Below are 20,342 nucleotides of genomic sequence, written 5' to 3'. Positions count from 1 at the left end.
CTGTTAGAAAGCCACGTCATGTGCCCTGTAGCACATGCCGTTTGAGATTGTTCTATCCACAATCATACAGTATGACACTGTTGTACTGTTGTATGAGACAGTTCCATCTGTTTGAGACTGTTGTATCTTTATATGATAAACAGGTAATCTGAAAGTTCCTGGTGTGATTCCCGCTCCTCCCGGCAGCGTGTTGAAGTGTCCTTGAGCAACACACTTAACCCCTAACTGCTCCTGATGAGCAGCTTGGCACCTTGCAGGGTCGCCTCCGCCATCGGTGTGTGAATGTATGAGTGAATGTGAGGCATAAATTGTAAAGCGCTTTGGATAAAAGCGGTATATAAATGCAGACCATTTACCATATATGCAAACCATATGAGACGGTTTTCCTGTTGTATGAGATTGTTCTACTATTGTATGAGACTGTTTTACTGTTGTATGATACTCAATCACCTTTTATTTATGTATGTGTGTGTGTGTTTATTTTTGTGAATCAAGAAACGTTCCTCTCTATATTATAGCATGCCAACTTCTATTGTACGGCGTTTGCCTTCCGAGGCAGTGTACTGTGGTTACTTACAGACTCAGTGACTGTGGACTTGCTGATCTGATAGGCTTCGTTGAGAACCTTCCCGTGTAGGTCGTCTAGAATACCTGCAGGGTGACGGACGCTGGCAAAATGCACCATGGACTCAATGTACCTGAAACAGACCAAGCCATCTCTTATAGTCATATTCAACACATACAGTAGGTACTATGATTAGAATGAGGAGGATCCAAAACTAGCAAATACTTTATAATTAGGACTTGTGGATAGAAGGCAGTTTAAACAGACAGCACTGTGACCAGTGTACGTTCTGTTTGTCTGTAGAATCAGATGACCTGAGACAGCACTGTGACCAGTGTACGTTCTGTTGGTCTGTAGAATCAGATGACCTGAGACAGCACTGTGACCAGTGTACGTTCTGTAGGTCTGTAGAATCAGATGACCTGAGACAGCACTGTGACCAGTGTACGTTCTGTAGGTCTGTAGAATCAGATGACCTGTATAGGTACCTGCTTGTGTATTAAGTAATGTCCGACACTCGCTCTTCTACTGAATACCAAAACATACTATAGAAGGGTTTCCCGATTGTAAACACACTGTGCTTGAGCCAATTAGCAATATCTGCTGAAACACTTGGGAACTGCTCTGCCCTCAATTGCAAAGCGCTACAGATAAGAGGGTCGTAGAAACAGCCTAGAGCATCAGTTGATGTGAGATTCCCTCCATCCAGGACATATGCAACAGACCATGTGTCAGCAAAGCCTGCATGATTATCAAAGACCCCAACCACAGACTGTTTTTTAAGCTGATTCGTGTTTCATAATATCGAATATTCGAATAGAAAAAGTATAAAAAAAAAAAATTATATTAATTATTATCATTATAATTTTTTTTAAATCAGCTGACCGACAATAAATCAAAATGACACCATTCACCATCGTAGCCTATAATAACAGCATTGCATTGGCCTATCAACCGGCTTTAATAAACAAACAGAAACAGTAGCATGTGCATCTTTTTGATCAATTAGGCTATGAAAATTAGGCTGCCTCTAAATATAAAAAGGAATTAAATAAGAATGTTTGCTAAAAAAAATTTAATAAAAAGCATTTCACAAAACAAATATTGGATTGTAAAAAAATTCAATCGATCTTAATAACAGAAACGACTATTCGAATGTTCGAATATTCGGTCCCATCCCTTGTTGTTGTTACCGTTGTCCCTACTGCTGCTTTTCACACACCCATGCTGGCCTGGTAGTAGTCTACCTTAGCGTAGTTCTGTTGCCACCTTGCATACATTATAGAGACACAACTAAGCAGTAATAACTCATGTAGCGTGTGGGATTACACACCATATCGGACCGCAAAAGAAAACAAGGAAAACCAGTAGCATAGCCAACACCGCCACCTCCCACTCTATGTAGGGGTACCCAAAGCCAATAGTTAAGATACTGAACCCCTCTACTGAAAAGACTGTACTGCTACTAAACCATCATAAAGTTAAGATACTGAACCTCTCTACTGGAAAGACTGTACTGCTACTAAGCCATCATAAAGTTGAAGTTGAAGTTTCAAGTTTCTTTATTAGTTGTCATACAGAAGTACAGAATAGTTTTATACAAAATGCTTCTTTCTGTTACGCTCCAGAGACTGTGCTAGACAAAAATAGATAAGTATAAAATAAAAGAAGTATAGCAAGTAAAAAATAGAAGTCACGTACGTGGACACAAGTGTTCAGTATGTACATATGTACAATGTTCAATGCAGAGTAGAAGTAACTGAGTTACCATACAATATACTATACAATATACTAATATACAATATACTATATAGTGCAAAGCAGAAATGGGATGAGGTACAATTTAGGTACAATTTACAGTAAGGTGTAATGAGGTATGGGTTGTAGTGCAAATTCTTTACCAATAAATATAAAGTGTGTTTAGGTGTTCTAAAGTGTGTAAAGTGGGTGCCGCAGTGAGTTGTTTGTTTAAGTGAGTGTGTGCGTGTGGATGTGTGTGCTGTGAGTGCATTTGATGGTTGTTACATAGTGTTATTGTTCGTTGAGCATCCTGATGGCCTGGGGATAGAAGCTTCTTCTGAGTCTTTCTGTGCTTGCCATGATACTCCGGTATCGCTTGCCTGACCGCAGCAGTTCAAAGAGGCAGTTGTTTGGGTGGCTGGAGTCTTTGATAATTCTCTTAGCCTTACCCATGCACCGCTTGTTGTAAATGTTCTGGACAGTGGGAAGCCCCCCTCCAATTGTGCGTTCGGCTGAACGGGCCACTCTCTGTAGTCTGCTACGGTCTTGTGCGGTGCTATTCCCAAACCAGGAGGTGATATCAGGATGTCAGGATGCTCTCTATTGTGCATGAGTAGAAGTTCTTAAGGATCTTATGACTGACTTGGAACTTCCTTAGGCGCCTGAGGAAGTAGAGGCGTTGCCGTGCCTTCTTCACAACACTGTCAATGTGTGTGGTCCATGTCAAGTCCTCGGATATGTGGACTCCGAGGTACTTGAAACTGTTCACTCTCTCAACCGGTGCCCGTTCAGTTAAGATACTGAACCTCTGTACTGGAAAGACTGTACTGCTACTAAACCATCATAAAGTTAAGATACTGAACCTCTGTACTGCAAAGACTGTACTGCTAATAAACCATCATAACATTAAGATACTGAACCTGAAAAAGACTGTACTTTTTCAACAGATTACTCATCCAGTTAAATGAAATACTAATACTTTACTTCCCAACTCTCTTCCCAAGGCAGAGGTGGAGGGTGGGGTTGCTAGGTTACCTGTCCAAAGCCTCAGCGACCAGAGGGGTGAGCACCACATCGATGGCACCCTTCACCTCTACGATGGCTGTAGTCCTGGTCTGGGCCAGAGGTTGCTCCAACGTCCAGTCTTCTGTGGTGGTGTCTTCATCCGTGTTCTCCATAGCCTTCTTGTCCAAAGGGGTGTACGGCGTGCTGGGGTTGGGAGAATAAGCAGGTGAGGGGGGGGGAAAGTATATTATATTATCAAATCGGAAAGGAAAATTAGGAAAAGTAGCTATCTATCATTTTATAATTTAATCGTTTAAATACTATGTTGGTATTGTCAGTTAAAAAAAGGATGAGGTTACATGCATGTACTCAATTCAAATCAGAAATCTGTGTGCAATCTCAAATCGATTTTTTTCCCCTGCTGTAAGTAGGTGAATTCTACACATCTGACAATATCATAATTATTATCTATATTATATCCATAATAATTTCTATATTGTTTTCATGTCTTTTTCATACATCTAGTCTATTTCTGAATATACTTTGTATGTAATGTTCAATAATGAACATCTTTCTCACACAGAAAGGTTAAAGGTCTGTGAGTTCCCATGTCATGGACTGACCCAGAGATTTAAGTACTCCACGTTAGTATATTACTAACTACCTGTTTGAATCTCCCATCAGCTGAATCCCTCTGTCAAGTAAAGAGCTGGCCGACAGACCCTGTTTCACCACCTGAGAAAGGTCAAAACAAGTCTTAAGACGTAACAGAGACATAATAGTATATAATGAGGAGATGGGACACTATGGCAGGTTTGAATGGCACTAAAGATGGACAAAGAAACTACTCGCTATAAAACATATTCAGAGAAAATAATTAAAAGTGACGTGATTTTATGTTGAGCAAAACTATAATCTACTTAAACTTGAGGTTAAATGTGACTTTTAACCCTTTCCCTGCCAACGACGAGTATACTCGTTATAGCGCGCCAATCGGAAAACGCCAACAACGAGTATACCCGTTATTGGATCGTTATTTCTTTTATTAGCTATTTCCATTCATAAATCATCCAGGTATACTGTGGTACTGTGTGGCAATGTGTCTGAGATCGCAACGGTCCGATACCGCCGCCTGGTGGTATGCAGCCGATGTTGCACTCCCTTTGTGTCTCTGTGTATGGGGCTGTGCGTCACTGAAAGTCATCCGGGCGGAGTTTTCTTGTAACGTGGATCAAGACCTTCACTCGATCGCATTGAATCGTTATGGCGTGGGCCAAATGGACATACGATCTAGCAGATGGCAATCAAATAATTGGAATATTCTTTTTGGATTATCATCGGCCACAGGTAAGAGCAATCTAACGTCAATTTCAGCTTGGTTGTCCATTGTTTTCATAGCCATCGCCCTGATCAACGTATGCTGTTGTACTAACGAATGCCGTTATTGACAATCAATTAATCATAAACGACCCCCCCCCTTTCATGCATGCATGATGGAACATAATATACCGATCATGTTCATTTGAATTTTCTATTGTAGCGTGTATAGCGACGAAATGCCAATGGATTAAGTATAATATGCGTCACAGGCTATTACTAGCCTTCCAGGAATTACCCCAGACCACTCTAAAACCATACTTATATTCACCACGGTATAAAAAGAGAATGTATGGATGGAAAAAATATTCCTTTTTCACATATTGAACGATAGATACTCGATGTCAAATGGGCCATAGTATTGCATATATAGCTATAATATTTAAATAGTTATAGCCCTGCAAACAAGGTGAGCGACTCCCACCGTTTACAGCGATGGTGGTAGCTACTATAGGATGAGGCTAATGCATGGCGTCCAATGAGTTAAGATAAATCATGATCTCTGCTACAAGTCACGGTAACTAAGGACTTGGTGGAGCATGTGTAGAAGCTACATTTCTCAATCACTAAATTGTCCTTTTTGACCAAATTACCCATTCTCTGTTATCAATCATTTGTGACTTCAAATATGAAAGAAAAACAACAACATGTATGACAAATTCCTAGATATGGATGACTCTCCGACTTCTCTTCAGACAGATTTGATAACAGCGTGTATCTAACAAGGGTATATCATGTATGTACAGACACCAATGACAATGGACCTCATTCACCAACATTGTCTTAAGATTTCTCTTACGACAACCTCCTTGGAAGGTTGTAAGAGAAAGCCGACGACAATTACCCCCGGATTCACCAACGCGTGGAGAGGTTGTCTTAACTTGCCAAATGATCACAGCTGTGAACCCCTGAATGATCGTACATCACTCATTCCAAACTGGAACGTGCGTTCCTGTTTATATAATTTGCATACAGACACGCCCCTCCAGCTCATAATACGAGGGCCGTGCGCAAAACATTCAACAGGCAGCGATGAAGCGCTTTGGGATGGATCAAAATTTGATTAGATTCAAATGCATCATACAGCACACTATACCTATAGTGGAATAGACTATCAATATTCCATATTTATAACGTCTTGTTGTGCTCTCATGGCCACCTGCCGCAGCGCAAGAACACACACGCATGCGTACTGTATAGTCTACGTGCGTAATTAATGAACAGTAGGCTTATATTATTCTAATGACTTGTTTTATTAGGAGATCACAGATTTAAAAGGATACAATTCACTCAAATCCAATATTTATGGCTTAAACCCAATTTCCGACAATTAGTTAAACTTTAGATTAAAAACGCGTATTTCTTGATTCAGAACTATTTTATCATGGATGAACAAAACTTTCAATGCAAATGGTTGATTTGAATTTCAAGGATTTTTTAAGCACCTTGTTAAAAGATTGGCTGTTTTCAAGGAATTCCAGGCCTTGACTTTTTTCCGTCAAAATTCAAGCACTTCAAGGACCTTGTGCGAACCATGCACAGAGGCGTTGCACAGAGGCGTTGCGCACCGGTGTCACACAAAAGGCTGCTTGGCGTGTTGGTTGACATCGACCTGCATTAAATGTAGTAAACTGGCATGAGAAATGTAGGTAATTGGTAAGCGGTGGTAAGCTTGACTGAAACCTCAAACGATTGCGGACATGCCGCGCAGAGTCCGGTCCGCTCACAGTACGCCCGACTCTGTGGCGGCCTTAAGATGTCATGCTAAGATGTGTACTGTACGTACTACTATAGAGCAGCGCATACAGTATCTACTATCTCCTAATGAAACAAGTAATTAGAATAATATAAGCCTACTGTTCATTCATTACACACGTAGGCTATACAGTGTGTGTGTGTGTGTGGCTAGGAGCGCGAAACAAGACTGTATAAATATGGAATATTAATACCGTCTATTCCACTATAGATATATCCATGTGATTAGCTTTAGTTCTTATTTATTTATCCACATTTTCGGACATCACGATGCCTCTTGAGGCATGACTGTAAATGTAAAACTAGATTTTTTAATCATACAAATAGTCATATTTATTATTATTATGATTATTTTATTCCAAGGATGTCTGTATAGTTGACATGAACGCAATCACCATGATTCCTGCAAAATAAAGCCCTTAAGAACACGCCGCACACCAGTCTGTCCGACTTACGACTGCTCTTCAGTGCTCCTAAATCCTGCTCTTAGTTAAGACCGAATCCAGGAGAAGGGACCGTTGGTGAATCCCAAAATCTGCCCGAAAGTTTCTTAAGTGGAGCTAGGACAACATTTTGTCTGATCTTTTGTCTTAAGTCCGTTGATGAATGAGACCCAATATCCCCACCTTAAAGCTTGGAACAGACAGTTGATCAAAAGAGGTGGAGCTCTCCTCGCTGGTGGGCGTGTCCAAATCCAGGGGGCGGTGCAGAGAGGACTTGGACGTCCTTTTATTGGTGGGTTGCTTGACAGACCAATTTGAGACCTGGTAGCAGACAAACCGAACATCCATACCAGTTAAGATTGGTAGTATTGACAATAGTCAACAATACTTTGCTATACACAGAGTTTACAGACCATAGAAAAGAGACCTTGTGTACTTTGTCTGCTGATTTGCATGCACTTGATTAATTTACAATATTTCGGTCTCAAGAATCGAGGCAACATGCAGGAATTGTCTACATATTGACACATTCTTCTACACGCCTGTCCATTCGAAACCCTAGGTGTACAAAATTGGGTAATAGTTTAATATCACTTGTCAATAAATTTCATAAATGTACCTAACCAGATAATGTATACCATTCTAATCTAGGTTTAATTTTCTCTACTGTTATCACCTCTACTAGACAGCTATGGAATTGCTGAATTTAAGGAACATGCCAACATTATGGGAAATGCATGCAAATGAATGGAAGCAGATACGGACCACTAGCCTAGCTTAAAGGAAAACTCCAACATTTTGGGAAATTAGCTTATTTAACATCTTCCCTGGAGTTAGACAAGAAGATACATACCTTTTTTGTCTCTGTGCATGCATTAGGCTTAGGGAACAGTCGCTCCGTTAGCATAGCTTAGCTTCATCACTGGAAGTGAGTAGGGGCCGGAGCCTGGCGTTCCCACACAGTGTATAGTTTGATTGATTGATTGAAAAGTTTATTAACAGATTGCAGAATACACTCCAAATACAACTCCAAAACGTTCATGTAAACATGTTGTGACCTGTGTATTCACCACGTGGAGAAATAAAAAATTATTGAATTAGACAATTACGTTTTATAAGCAAATATACTTGCCCAACCACTACTGTATGAGCGCAGCCAGTGATTTCAACGTGACGGCGTGTTTGTTTACATTCTCATTCATTCAAAAGATCCGAACCGATTGAAGTTTATAGATACCATGACTTGAAATCCTCTTACCTTGACGATTAAAAGCCTCCCCAATTTAGAAAACAGTAATCCAATGGCTGGTATTGATAATATACTACTAACGCTCGGAGCTAACCAGCAACCGGACAGTCAAGCAGATAACGAGAGCAATGACTTCCTTTCTGGGGGGTTTCAAAATAAAAGAGCGACGTCTATAGCAGCGGAAAACGTTTATTTAGTACATTATCTAACGTTAACACGAACCTAAACTAACTTTAGGTTAGTTGTAACGTTAGTTTAGGTTCGTGTTAACGTTAGATAATGTACAAAATAAACGTTTTCCGCTGCTATAGACGTCGCTCTTTTATTTTGAAACCCCCCAGAAAGGAAGTCATTGCTCTCGTTATCTGCTTGACTGTCCGGTTGCTGGTTAGCTCCGAGCGTTAGTTGTATATTATCAATACCAGCCATTGGATTACTGTTTTCTAAATTGGGGAGGCTTTTAATCGTCAAGGTAAGAGGATTTCAAGTCATGGTATCTATAAACTTCAATCGGTTCGGATCTTTTGAATGAATGAGAATGTAAACAAACACGCCGTCACGTTGAAATCACTGGCTGCGCTCATACAGTAGTGGTTGGGCAAGTATATTTGCTTATAAAACGTAATTGTCTAATTCAATAATTTTTTATTTCTCCACGTGGTGAATACACAGGTCACAACATGTTTACATGAACGTTTTGGAGTTGTATTTAGAGTGTATTCTGCAATCTGTTAATAAACTTTTCAATCAATCAATCAAACTATACACTGTGTGGGAACGCCAGGCTCCGGCCCCTACTCACTTCCAGTGATGAAGCTAAGCTATGCTAACGGAGCGACTGTTCCCTAAGCCTAATGCATGCACAGAGACAAAAAAGGTATGTATCTTCTTGTCTAACTCCAGGGAAGATGTTAAATAAGCTAATTTCCCAAAATGTTGGAGTTTTCCTTTAAAACTCTGGGAGGTGTTTTTGGCCAATATCTAGGCTAGCTGATCCATATCTGCTTCCATTCAGTCACGTTAAGGTAAGCATTCCCCATAATATTGGCATGTTCATATCTAACAAATGACAATCTAATCAGATGGAGGTCACAGAGACTAAATCATATCAAATGGAGGTCTGTGGCTAAAAGTGCATCAATGTGTGGGTCTTTTGACAGGAAAAAGATTGAGAACCTCTGGACTAGGAAAGAACGTAAGCTTAGGCTCGGGCCATACCTGGTAGTGGGCCAGGTAGCTCTGGTAGCAGGCCATGACGTGGGGCTGTCGGGTCACTGGGCCCGGCTCCGCCATCTTCTCTGTCTCCACAGAGCCCTCCTCCTCCATGGCCAGCGCAGAGACAAAGGAGGCCTGCGAGGTGTGGGTGGGCAGGGGCTGGGGCGGCAGCGGGGGGAGGACGGGGGGCAGGGGCAGGGGCCGAGGCTCTGTGATCAGGTCCCCGTTCAGCACGTACGTGAGGGGCCCCTCCACACTGTGGTAGATGGAGCTCCGGCTGCAGAGACACAGAGCAGGAGGTTACAAGCTTGTCCCTCGTTTCTGAACATGGCTCCTTATAGTCCTACTGTATCTAATGGGAACTGAAGCGATGTCAGAGACATTAAAAGGGGAATGCCACCCATTTCAGGAATTCACATATGTTGTGTCAGTGTTTGTGAACACGTACCACTCTCTCCTAAAAGGTAGAAATCAGAGAGAGAACCTCCAAAGCAGTGATATCACTGGGATAGACGATGAATACGGGCTGTAGAGCGAACAAACCCAGACTCCTTAGTTATTGTCCTTGGTAACTTTAACAAAGGTAACCTCACCCACGAACTCCCCAAATACAAACAGTTTATTAAATGCCCCACCAGAGAGGAGAACACTTTGGATCACTGTTACACCACGGTGAACAATGCCTTTCATGCCGTCCCCCGCGCACCACTGGGTGAATCTGACCACGTCACGATCCATCTGATTCTGATTGGACCAGTGAAGCTGTGGAGGATCTTCAGGCATGTCCGGACTCTACTAATTGGGATATTTTCAGGACTGCTACAAATAGTCTGGATGAGTACACAGAGGCTGTAACATCCTATATCAGCTTCTGTGAGGACAGCTGTGTACCAACTCGGACCCGGGTGAGTTATAACAATGATAAACCCTGGTCTACGACAAAGCTAAGACAGCTCAGGCTGGAAAAAGAGAAGGCCTTCAGAAGTGGAAACAGAGACAGTTTCAATGCGTCAAAGTACAGGTTTAGCAAGGCGGTGAGAGAGGCTAAACGACTCAGAGAAGCTCCAAAACCAGCTCTCGGCCAATGATACTACCTCTATCTGGAGAGAGCTCAGGAACATAACTGACTACAAGCCAAAGTCTCCCCACTTAATCAACAACCCTCGTCTTCTAGCCAACGAATTGAATGAGTTCTACTGTTGCTTTGAAAGACAATGGAGCAGTCCTGACAACATCCCCCCCACCCGATCACGACACCTCTCAGCAGCTCCAGTCTGCTAGCTACACAGCCCCCCACCTCTGAGTCCCCTCCCTCACCATCCTGGAAAGAGATGTAAATAGACTGTTTAAGAGACAAAAACCCAGAAAAGCAGCGGGACCGGACTCTGTCTCTCCATCCACCCTGAAGCATTGTGCCGACCAGCTGTCTCTGGTGTTCACAGACATCTTTAACACCTCACTGGAGACATGCCATGTGCCAGCCTGTTTTAAAACATCCACCATAATCCCTGTCCCCAAAAAGCCAAGGCCCAGTGGACTACTACAGACCAGTCACCCTGACCTCTGTGGTGATGAAGTCTTTTGATCGCCTTGTGCTTACACACCTTAAATCAATCACAGACCGTCTCCTGGACACGCTACAGTTCGCCTACAGAGCAAACAGGTCTGTAGACGACGCTGTCAACATGGCACTCCACTTTGACCTCCATTTTACATTTACATTTAGTCATTTAGCTGACACTTTTATCCAAATCGACTTACACGTCGCTACAAGCAGCACCTGGACTCTGCAGGAACCTATGCCAGGATCCTGTTTGTGGATTTCAGCTCTGCTTTTAATACAGTCATCCCGGCCCTGCTACAGAACAAGCTCTCCCAGCTGTGCGTGCCCAACTCCACCTGCAGGTGGATCACAGACTTCCTGTCTGACGGGAAGCAGCACGTGAGACTGGGAAAACACACCTCAGACTCCCAGACCATCAGCACAGGTTCCCCCCAAGGCTGTGTTCTTTCCCCTCTTCTCTTCTCCCTCTATACCATAGGTGTCAAACTCACGGCCCGCGGGCCAAATGCGGCCCGCCACGTCATTTGATGTGGCCCCCCAAGAGCTCAGGTAAAAAAAAAAAAAAAAAAAAAAAAAAATTACATTAATATTGGGTTAAAAAATAGCAGTGTTAAAATAATTGTGGGTTAATGCGTTAATAAAGCTTTAACTTTGACAGCCTTAGTTATTACACATTCTTACACATACATGTATGTTGAACATCTGAGGTATTGATGAAGTAACAAAGGAAAAAAGCCAAAAGCACTTACTCCTCAGACATTCTTTGACAATTTTACAGCCCAAAATACAAAAAAGATCCAGGCGGAATAGGTAATAAAGGGTTGAAGAAATATTGTCTGAACTGTCGGATGCAAACTGGCTGTGTGACATAACCGAGCATCTCGCTCAATTGAATAAGAAGCTGTAGGGACACAAACAAGTCCCACCCAAAACTTGACCAATATAGTTGTGAACTGAGACAACCCTTATTTTGTTATTTTTTAGTACAGTTACAGCTGTGTGTTCATGCAGACACATAATAGCAATTTCATTACGAATTGAAAATGGGGGACCCTGATGTAAACAAGTCGAAAGTCTTTCTCTGGTCTGCATCCCCTTAACAATTGTGTGTATTGAGCTGTACTGTACTGTACCCATTCTGCAATCTGTTAATTAAAGTTAATTAAACTATCTTCCATTAGTTGGATGTATGGCCTCTGCAAGGTTGTGTGCAGCCATTTGTTTTTGTAACATCTGCTACATCTGTCCCACGTGTTCTTTGCAGCTCACAGTTGTTAGTTCTGCCCCTCTTGACTGTGACAAAAAGGTTTTGAACAAACTTAATGTCATAGCTTGTATTTGATGATATTCTTCTTTGTTATTTACTTGAATGGTTTGATCATTGATTGATGGAGTAATATGGGGTTCTGATAAACTAAAATTATTTGTTAAAATAACATAAGCCAACATATATTTTTACATTTATGCAAATCCATTTGCAATATGTATAACTTGAATAAGTAATAAATACAGAAACAACATGTTTAACAATATGTAAATGTGTAGCTACATTTATTTTACATTACATTAACATTTATACGGTCTTTGGCCCTTTGAGGGCAACCATAATGCTGATGTGGCCCTCTGTGAAAATGAGTTTGACACCCCTGCTCTATACCAACAGCTGCACCTCCAGTCACCAGTCCGTCAAACTCCTGAAGTTTGCGGATGACACCACCCTCATTGGACTAATCTCTGGTGGGGATGAGTCCGCCTACAGGTGGGAGTTTGACCATCTGGTGCCCTGGTACAGCCAGAACAATCTGGAGCTCAACGCTCTCAAGACACTGGAGATGGTTGTGGACTACAGAAGGACCCCAGCCCCACTCAACCCCATCACCCTGTGTGACTCCCCCAGTGAACATCAGCTCCCTTATCAAGAAAGCACAGCAGAGGATGTTCTTCCTGCGGCAGCTGAAGAAATTCAACCTGCCAAAGACGATGATGGTGCACTTTTACACAGCCATCATCGAGTCCATCCTCACCTCCTCCATCACAGTATGGTATGCTGCAGCGACGGCCAAGGACAAAGGCAGGCTGCAGCGTGTCATCCACTCTGCTGAGAAGGTGATCGGCTGCAATCTGCCATCTCTCCAGGACCTGTACGCCTCCAGAACCCTGATGCGTGCAGGTAAGATTGTGGCCGACCCCTACCACCCCAATTGCACAGCCCTGGCCTATTCCTATTTTATTTTTATTGTACTATTGTGCTATATTTAATTTAGTTCATATCCCTTTTAATATTATTCAACCTCTTTATTTACAGTTGTACAGCCCTGGCCTATATTTTATTTTATTCCATAATTATATTATATTCTATTGTGCTTAAGTTAGTTCATATTTAATTTTTTATCTTACTCCACCTCTTTATTGTATTATCTGTCTGTTAATGTCTGTCCGCCAATGTCGCACTGAAAACGACCAAAGCTAATTCCTTGTATGTGAAACCTACTTGGCAATAAAGACCTTTCTGATTCCGATTCTGATTCTGAATGGAGCTCTGACTTTGCAAGGCCATTGAATGTTTATGTGAGCTCTTACACCCGGGTTTTAATTCCATTTCAGACTTTATAGCAAAGCTAAAATAAACCTAATTTTGGTAAAATAATCCTGACATCATCACTTTCCCCTTTTTGATAATCTGAACTCTGAGCCCCTCCGTTCAAGTTGTAATCTGTAGACAAAGTCTTAATAAACAGGTTGCACCAACTGAGGACCGAGGTACAGCTCACATGGACTGCGGCTTTCAAAGAAACCACTATCTATGCATATGCATAAATACATGTACCTTTAAAAATATATATAACTGGAAAAGGGTTGACATTTTTGTGCAATCTGAATATAATGAAAAAATAAAAGTCAAACCAAACAACCAAAATTCTATACCGCAAAATGAACCACCACCCCTCAAAAAACACCTGTAGTTCTCCATGTGGTATGGCTGCTGCTGTGGCTGCTGCATCTGCTGCCTCCTCTTCTTCTTGCGGCCCGGGTACGTCCCGGGACCCTCGTCCGCGCTGCTGATGGGCTCAAAGTCCTCGGTGGCCGAGAAGTAGGCCTCGCTGTCGGCCACGGACATGCTGGAGTCGGCCGAGCGGTACTGGTGGAAGGTGTTGGAGTCGGCCGAGGGCGTGAAGGGGAAGGAGCCGTAGCTCCGGCGCTGGCGCGGAGAGTCCAGGACGTTCTCGTCGCTGCGCGACACCTCGCTGCTGAACTGGACGCCGCTGGTGAGCACGGGCGGGGGCTTGTCGGCGAACACAGCGGCCGACAGGCTCTTGGTGCTGCCGAGGCGGCCCGACTGGACGGAGGACTGGCGCTTGAGAGGCGAGCGGAGAGGCGAGCGCAGGGACACACGCTCCTGGATGCCATTGGGAGAGACCGGCGAGCCCTCCAGGACGTCTCCTAGGGTGCTATGGAGGGAGGGGAGGGGGGCGTTTAGGAGACATTACTGATATGTAACCAAATTTAAATGAATAATTATAATAATAATAAATAAACATTATTTGTATAGCAGCTTTCATACAAGAATTGCAGCCCAAAGTGCTTCACAGCAGAAGACGTAAAATAGACATAGGCATACAATTAGCATAGAATCGACACTATAGAAATCACAGCATATAAAATCACAGAATAAAAGTAGTGCAATAAAATAGCTCTCATTTACAGTACAGTAATCACGTTTTAGCAGACATAAAAATAGACAATAATCGAAGTGGCAGAGTGCATTAACACATTGGACGCCAAAAACGAGTATTCGTTATTGCCCGCCATGTGTTGTGCGCCAGAAACGAGTTAACTCGTTTTTGGGATCAATATTAAATTTTTTCGCCATGGCATTCATAATTCATCCAGCCTCCCTCCAGGACTGCAGCTGGACCCTGTCTGATATTGCAATGCCTCAATACCGCCGCCTGGTGGATGTCGGGCGAGTTACACTCCAAGCCAAACCGGAAGTGGCGCTCGGTACATCAAGGAAATTCCTCCGGCAGTAATATCGTGTAGCGTGGATCTAGATACACACTCGAGTGCATAGGGATCGCTTTCTAAACGCAATAATCAATATGATTTCGGCGTTTATTGCGTCATACAAACGGGAAATGGATCTAGCAGATCGACATCAAATAATTGGAATATTTTTTCTCCAGTCTCATCGGCGAACGGTAAGAGGAAACTAACGTTATTTTCAGCCCGATTGTTCATTCATTTCACGGCAATCCATCTGATCAACGTATCAACCCATAGTAAAAAAAGACGCTACTGACGATCAAGGAATTATAAACGACCCCCCCCCCTTTCCTTCACGCATGATGAAGCATAATGTATACCGATCATATACATTTGATTTTTTTAATATAGCGTGTATAGGAAAGAAACACCAATCGATAATCTATCATATACTCGCGTTTTAGGAATTACTGCAGAAAACCTTAAACACATACTTATATTCACGACGGTATTAACACGACAATGTATGAATGAAAAAATATAACGTTCCCACATCCGGAACGATAGATACCCGATGTTGAATGGGCCATAGTAATGTCGATATAGCTATAATATTAAAAAAGTTATAGCCCTGCAAAGAAGGTAAACATCTCCATAGGGTTACAGCACTGGCAGACTGGGCCCAAGGATGGGTACAATGCATGGCGGACAATGTGTTAAAAGGTGAAGAAGTACGGTTTTAGCTTACTTTTGAACATTTGTAATGAACTAGTCCCCCTAACAATGTTTTTTCAACCTGCCAGTGTGAAAACCCTATGGAGATGTTTACCTTCTTTGCAGGGCTATAACTTTTTTAATATTATAGCTATATCGACATTACTATGGCCCGTGAAAAAAGAATTGCTGCATTGAGCAAGATGGTGGCGCGGCATAGGCGCCTGCCTTATTGACATTTTCTTTGCTGGAGCTTCCAGGAAGTGTATTGGCACATTCGTTCTGATTGGTTGAAATTGCCTTCATGTTTGCCACCTACTGCCACCTACTGCTTTGGCAGTGTACTACATCAGTGTGCTCTGGTGACAAAAACGAAAAAAAAACGAAAGTGTGACTCGAGGCGCATGACGTCGCGGTGATACGCGGCGATACGCGGCGATGCGTATAAGAAAACAATACGAAGATGATACGAAAGGTGTAACCTCAGCCTTAGAAGCAGGCCAGGACAGTGTTTCTAGTTGTATTCTAAAATTCTATTTTATTGTATTCTAAAATGTGACTATATGGTTTTATATTAACTTAATAAATAAACAAAAACGAAAAATCTACTTATTTCAACGAACATTTCAAACTAAATAACAGATTATGCACATAAAATGCTGAAAACAACCGAAGCAACAATAGTATTTTAATGAGGCTATTATTATTATCATTATTATTTTGCAACAAGTTAGCCCTCTCATAAATAGCACATATAAATGAATAACTAACTTGAACTAACTTAATAGGATTGAAGTGATATTTGGCTTAAAAAATCGGTCGCCTGGCAAAAAAAAAAAAAAAAAAAAGCCAGACGATGTGCATTGGGCCGCGGCTCTCTGACGCCTTATTTTCTGGGCCCTGGCCTGAAAAGTTTGGGAACCCCTGCTCTAGTGCAACACCTAGAGCAGGGGTCGGCAATTAGGTTTGCCCACGGGCCAAATTTTCCCCAAGCCATTGTGTGGCGGGCCAATGATAATGAAAACTCTGTAAAAATAAACGACATATACATGTTTGCACTGTCTTTTTTCTATTATAAAGTGCCTCTCACACAGTGCATAACACATGAACAGATCAGTCATTTGATTTTAATGCAGGTGCTTGCATTATAAATCGAATGTATTATTATTAGTATAACACATGAACAGATCAGTAAGGGTGCATTTGATTTGAAGCACCACAGCGGGTGTATTATACATCGAATGTACAACTCACCATAATGCAGGCAGACCTGGGCTTATTATTGTTTCTGCTTCCTCCTCAATCCATGCTAATGTTTGAAATATGTCAAATGTCCACTCGCGTTGAATGCCCACCCATGTCCACCCAACTTGATCACAGTTGCTTGCTTCATTGAACCCATTCTGCAATCGGTTAATGTTTTTTCAACCTGCCAGTGTGCATATGCGTGTGTGTGTGTGACACTCACTCCGCAGGGCTCTTGCCGTTCATGGGGAACATCCGCTCCTCGGTGCTAGGGGAGGGGCTGTCCCTCTCGCCGGCCAGCAGGGGGAACGCGGCGCTGGAGGAGCTATTGTCCTCGGAGGATGAGGCCGAGCTGTGGGAGTGCTGGGGCACCTGGAGGCTCAGGTGTTGCTGGCCCCGCCTCTCCGGCAGCTCAGGGGGAGGGGCCGGGGAGTGGGTGTCCCTCCTGTGCCCTATTCCCTTACCTGAAGGAAACACATGGTTTTATGGGTAGAATGGACAGGCTGTTCTAATATACATAGAGAAGCAGTAATTCTGTGTACTGAACTGTAATGTTCCTACACCTCCGACTCCACCACCTGTAAACACTTTTCTGTCTTTTAAAAGTGCGGTAGAGTAATATTTTTTTATTATTATTATTCGTTTTTTTTTTATAATACAGTTAGAGCTTTTAGAAAGGTGCAGAATACCCCCCCCCCCCCCCCCGCCAAAGAAATATTGATAAAACTATTTTTGCATAATGTTATTTTTTTTATTTTTATTTTTTTTATTTTATTTAATTTTTTTGGGCCACTGAACTTAGGCTATGGTTAGACTAGTGTATTCCTGGCGTTTTTGTATACGTTTTTGACGACGTTTCATGTCCTATCTACACAGAAACGCGTTTTTTGGCGTTTTTTTGTGGATACGGCTGAAACGCAAAATTGTGTTTGCGTTTGGAGATACGCAAAAAAAACGAGTCGACAACAGCGTGTAGTCAGCACGCTAGCCGTTGTTGCGAAAACGCCCATGCGCAGTAGATACCATCTGCGTGCCGCGTGCCCTTCCGGTGACAATGACAACAGTGTGTGTGTTTGGGACAGAGCTCCGTGTCCCAAATAGCTTCAGCTACCATGTGTTGTCAAGTTATTGTTATAAGGACCCCAGTCCAAGCTACAACAGTCTGCATTCCCTTAACAATTGTTTGTATTGAGCCGTATTGTATTGTACCCATATGCAATATGTTAAATAAAGTTTACATCCATTCATTCTGCTAGCATTACCGATTGCATGAGCAGCTGGCTAACGTGAGCTATCAGGATTCAGACCCTGTTAGCTCAGAGTTCCTCTATCAACTTAACAAGCATTAAACAAAATGGCCCAGTCATCTATTCACCTTTGTTTAATACACACAGCGTTGTCTCTAATGTTATCTAACTACTGATAGCTCGCGATATCATCAGTTTTGATGCTGGCTAAGTAGCGTGAGCTAACGTTAGCTTCTAGCCACAATGCTATATTGTTATAATGGCATACTCCATTGACGTTAGCATGCAGCTAACAATGCTACAATGCTACCGATCGTTTTTTAGCCTAAACTATCCGCTCTTGGTGGTCACTTGTGTTGATGTTAGTTTTGTTTCATCAACAAATGACAGGCAGAACACACAGTGAATGTATCCGTTTTGTTTATTGCACTTTTATTAGGCTTTGCTGAAAAAAGAATTGCTGCATTGAGCAAGATGGTGGCGCGGCATAGGCGCCTGCCTTATTGACATTTTCTTTGCTGGAGCTTCCAGGAAGTGTATTGGCACATTCGTTCTGATTGGTTGAAATTGCCTTCATGTTTGCCACCTACTGCCACCTACTGCTTTGGCAGTGTACTACATCAGTGTGCTCTGGTGACAAAAACGAAAAAAAAACGAAAGTGTGACTCGAGGCGCATGACGTCGCGGTGATACGCGGCGATACGCGGCGATGCGTATAAGAAAACAATACGAAGATGATACGAAAGGTGTAACCTCAGCCTTAGAAGCAGGCCAGGACAGTGTTTCTAGTTGTATTCTAAAATTCTATTTTATTGTATTCTAAAATGTGACTATATGGTTTTATATTAACTTAATAAATAAACAAAAACGAAAAATCTACTTATTTCAACGAACATTTCAAACTAAATAACAGATTATGCACATAAAATGCTGAAAACAACCGAAGCAACAATAGTATTTTAATGAGGCTATTATTATTATCATTATTATTTTGCCACAAGTTAGCCCTCTCATAAATAGCACATATAAATGAATAACTAACTTGAACTAACTTAATAGGATTGAAGTGATATTTGGCTTAAAAAATCGGTCGCCTGGCAAAAAAAAAAAAAAAAAAAAGCCAGACGATGTGCATTGGGCCGCGGCTCTCTGACGCCTTATTTTCTGGGCCCTGGCCTGAAAAGTTTGGGAACCCCTGCTCTAGTGCAACACCTAGAGCAGGGGTCGGCAATTAGGTTTGCCCACGGGCCAAATTTTCCCCAAGCCATTGTGTGGCGGGCCAATGATAATGAAAACTCTGTAAAAATAAACGACATATACATGTTTGCACTGTCTTTTTTCTATTATAAAGTGACTCTCACACAGTGCATAACACATGAACAGATCAGTCATTTGATTTTAATGCAGGTGCTTGCATTATAAATCGAATGTATTATTATTAGTATAACACATGAACAGATCAGTAAGGGTGCATTTGATTTGAAGCACCACAGCGGGTGTATTATACATCGAATGTACAACTCACCATAATGCAGGCAGACCTGGGCTTATTATTGTTTCTGCTTCCTCCTCAATCCATGCTAATGTTTGAAATATGTCAAATGTCCACTCGCGTTGAATGCCCACCCATGTCCACCCAACTTGATCACAGTTGCTTGCTTCATTGAACCCATTCTGCAATCGGTTAATAAAGTTTTCAATCAATCAATCAATCAATCAATCAGCCTCGTGTTGCCATGTGAACACGCAAGAGACACGTTTTGCGATAAACCCGTATTTTAAATATGACTCCTCGTTTTGTTTGTGTCTTGGAAGTCGTAGTTTCCTCTTCTGGCGCCTGAGTTGGTATTTCCTCTTTGCAAGAAGCTACCTAAAGATGTTTAATTGCATTACTGTTTAATGCCAAATTGTATTTTTCATTTAATTCAAATACCTATAGCGCGGCGCCGTCATTTCAGGAGCTTCTTCAAGCACTCTTTTTCTTTAAAGTTAATTGCATTGTTTTTCCATTGTTTTTTATTGCATTACTGTTCACATGCATGTGTGGTGCCGTCAGTCATGACTCGAGTAAAGATAAAGCTTGAATGATTTACTGAACTGGTGTTTTTATTTCATGGACTTGCGTGTTTCCCATTTCAGCACCAGCGCTGTCCACCTCACTTTGAGCAAGCCTATAGCACAGTACATTGCACTCACCTGTTATTCACTCTCAACATGGATAAAACATAAAGTATGCATA

General features: G+C 42.1%; 1 protein-coding gene across 1 annotated transcript in view; it reads right to left on the bottom strand.

The window, feature by feature from the left end:
* The window catches only part of kiaa1109 (KIAA1109), a 347,797-nt gene that overhangs the window by 196,998 nt on the left and 130,457 nt on the right, over positions 1 to 20,342 (bottom strand). The window contains exons 27-33 of the mRNA XM_084310762.1: positions 17,080 to 17,320; positions 13,871 to 14,362; positions 9,353 to 9,626; positions 7,069 to 7,206; positions 3,975 to 4,045; positions 3,341 to 3,514; positions 578 to 698 (exon numbers count right to left, since the gene is read on the bottom strand). Of these exons, the coding sequence (XP_084166888.1) occupies positions 578 to 698; positions 3,341 to 3,514; positions 3,975 to 4,045; positions 7,069 to 7,206; positions 9,353 to 9,626; positions 13,871 to 14,362; positions 17,080 to 17,320 (1,511 nt within the window). The remainder of the gene's footprint in view (positions 1 to 577; positions 699 to 3,340; positions 3,515 to 3,974; positions 4,046 to 7,068; positions 7,207 to 9,352; positions 9,627 to 13,870; positions 14,363 to 17,079; positions 17,321 to 20,342) is intronic.

Source organism: Notolepis coatsorum (genome assembly GCF_963971535.1).
Source record: "Notolepis coatsorum genome assembly, chromosome: 3".
Lineage (NCBI taxonomy): Eukaryota > Metazoa > Chordata > Actinopteri > Aulopiformes > Paralepididae > Notolepis > Notolepis coatsorum.
Note: the sequence above shows the minus strand (reverse complement) of the source record. Positions and strands in the feature narration are given on the sequence as shown.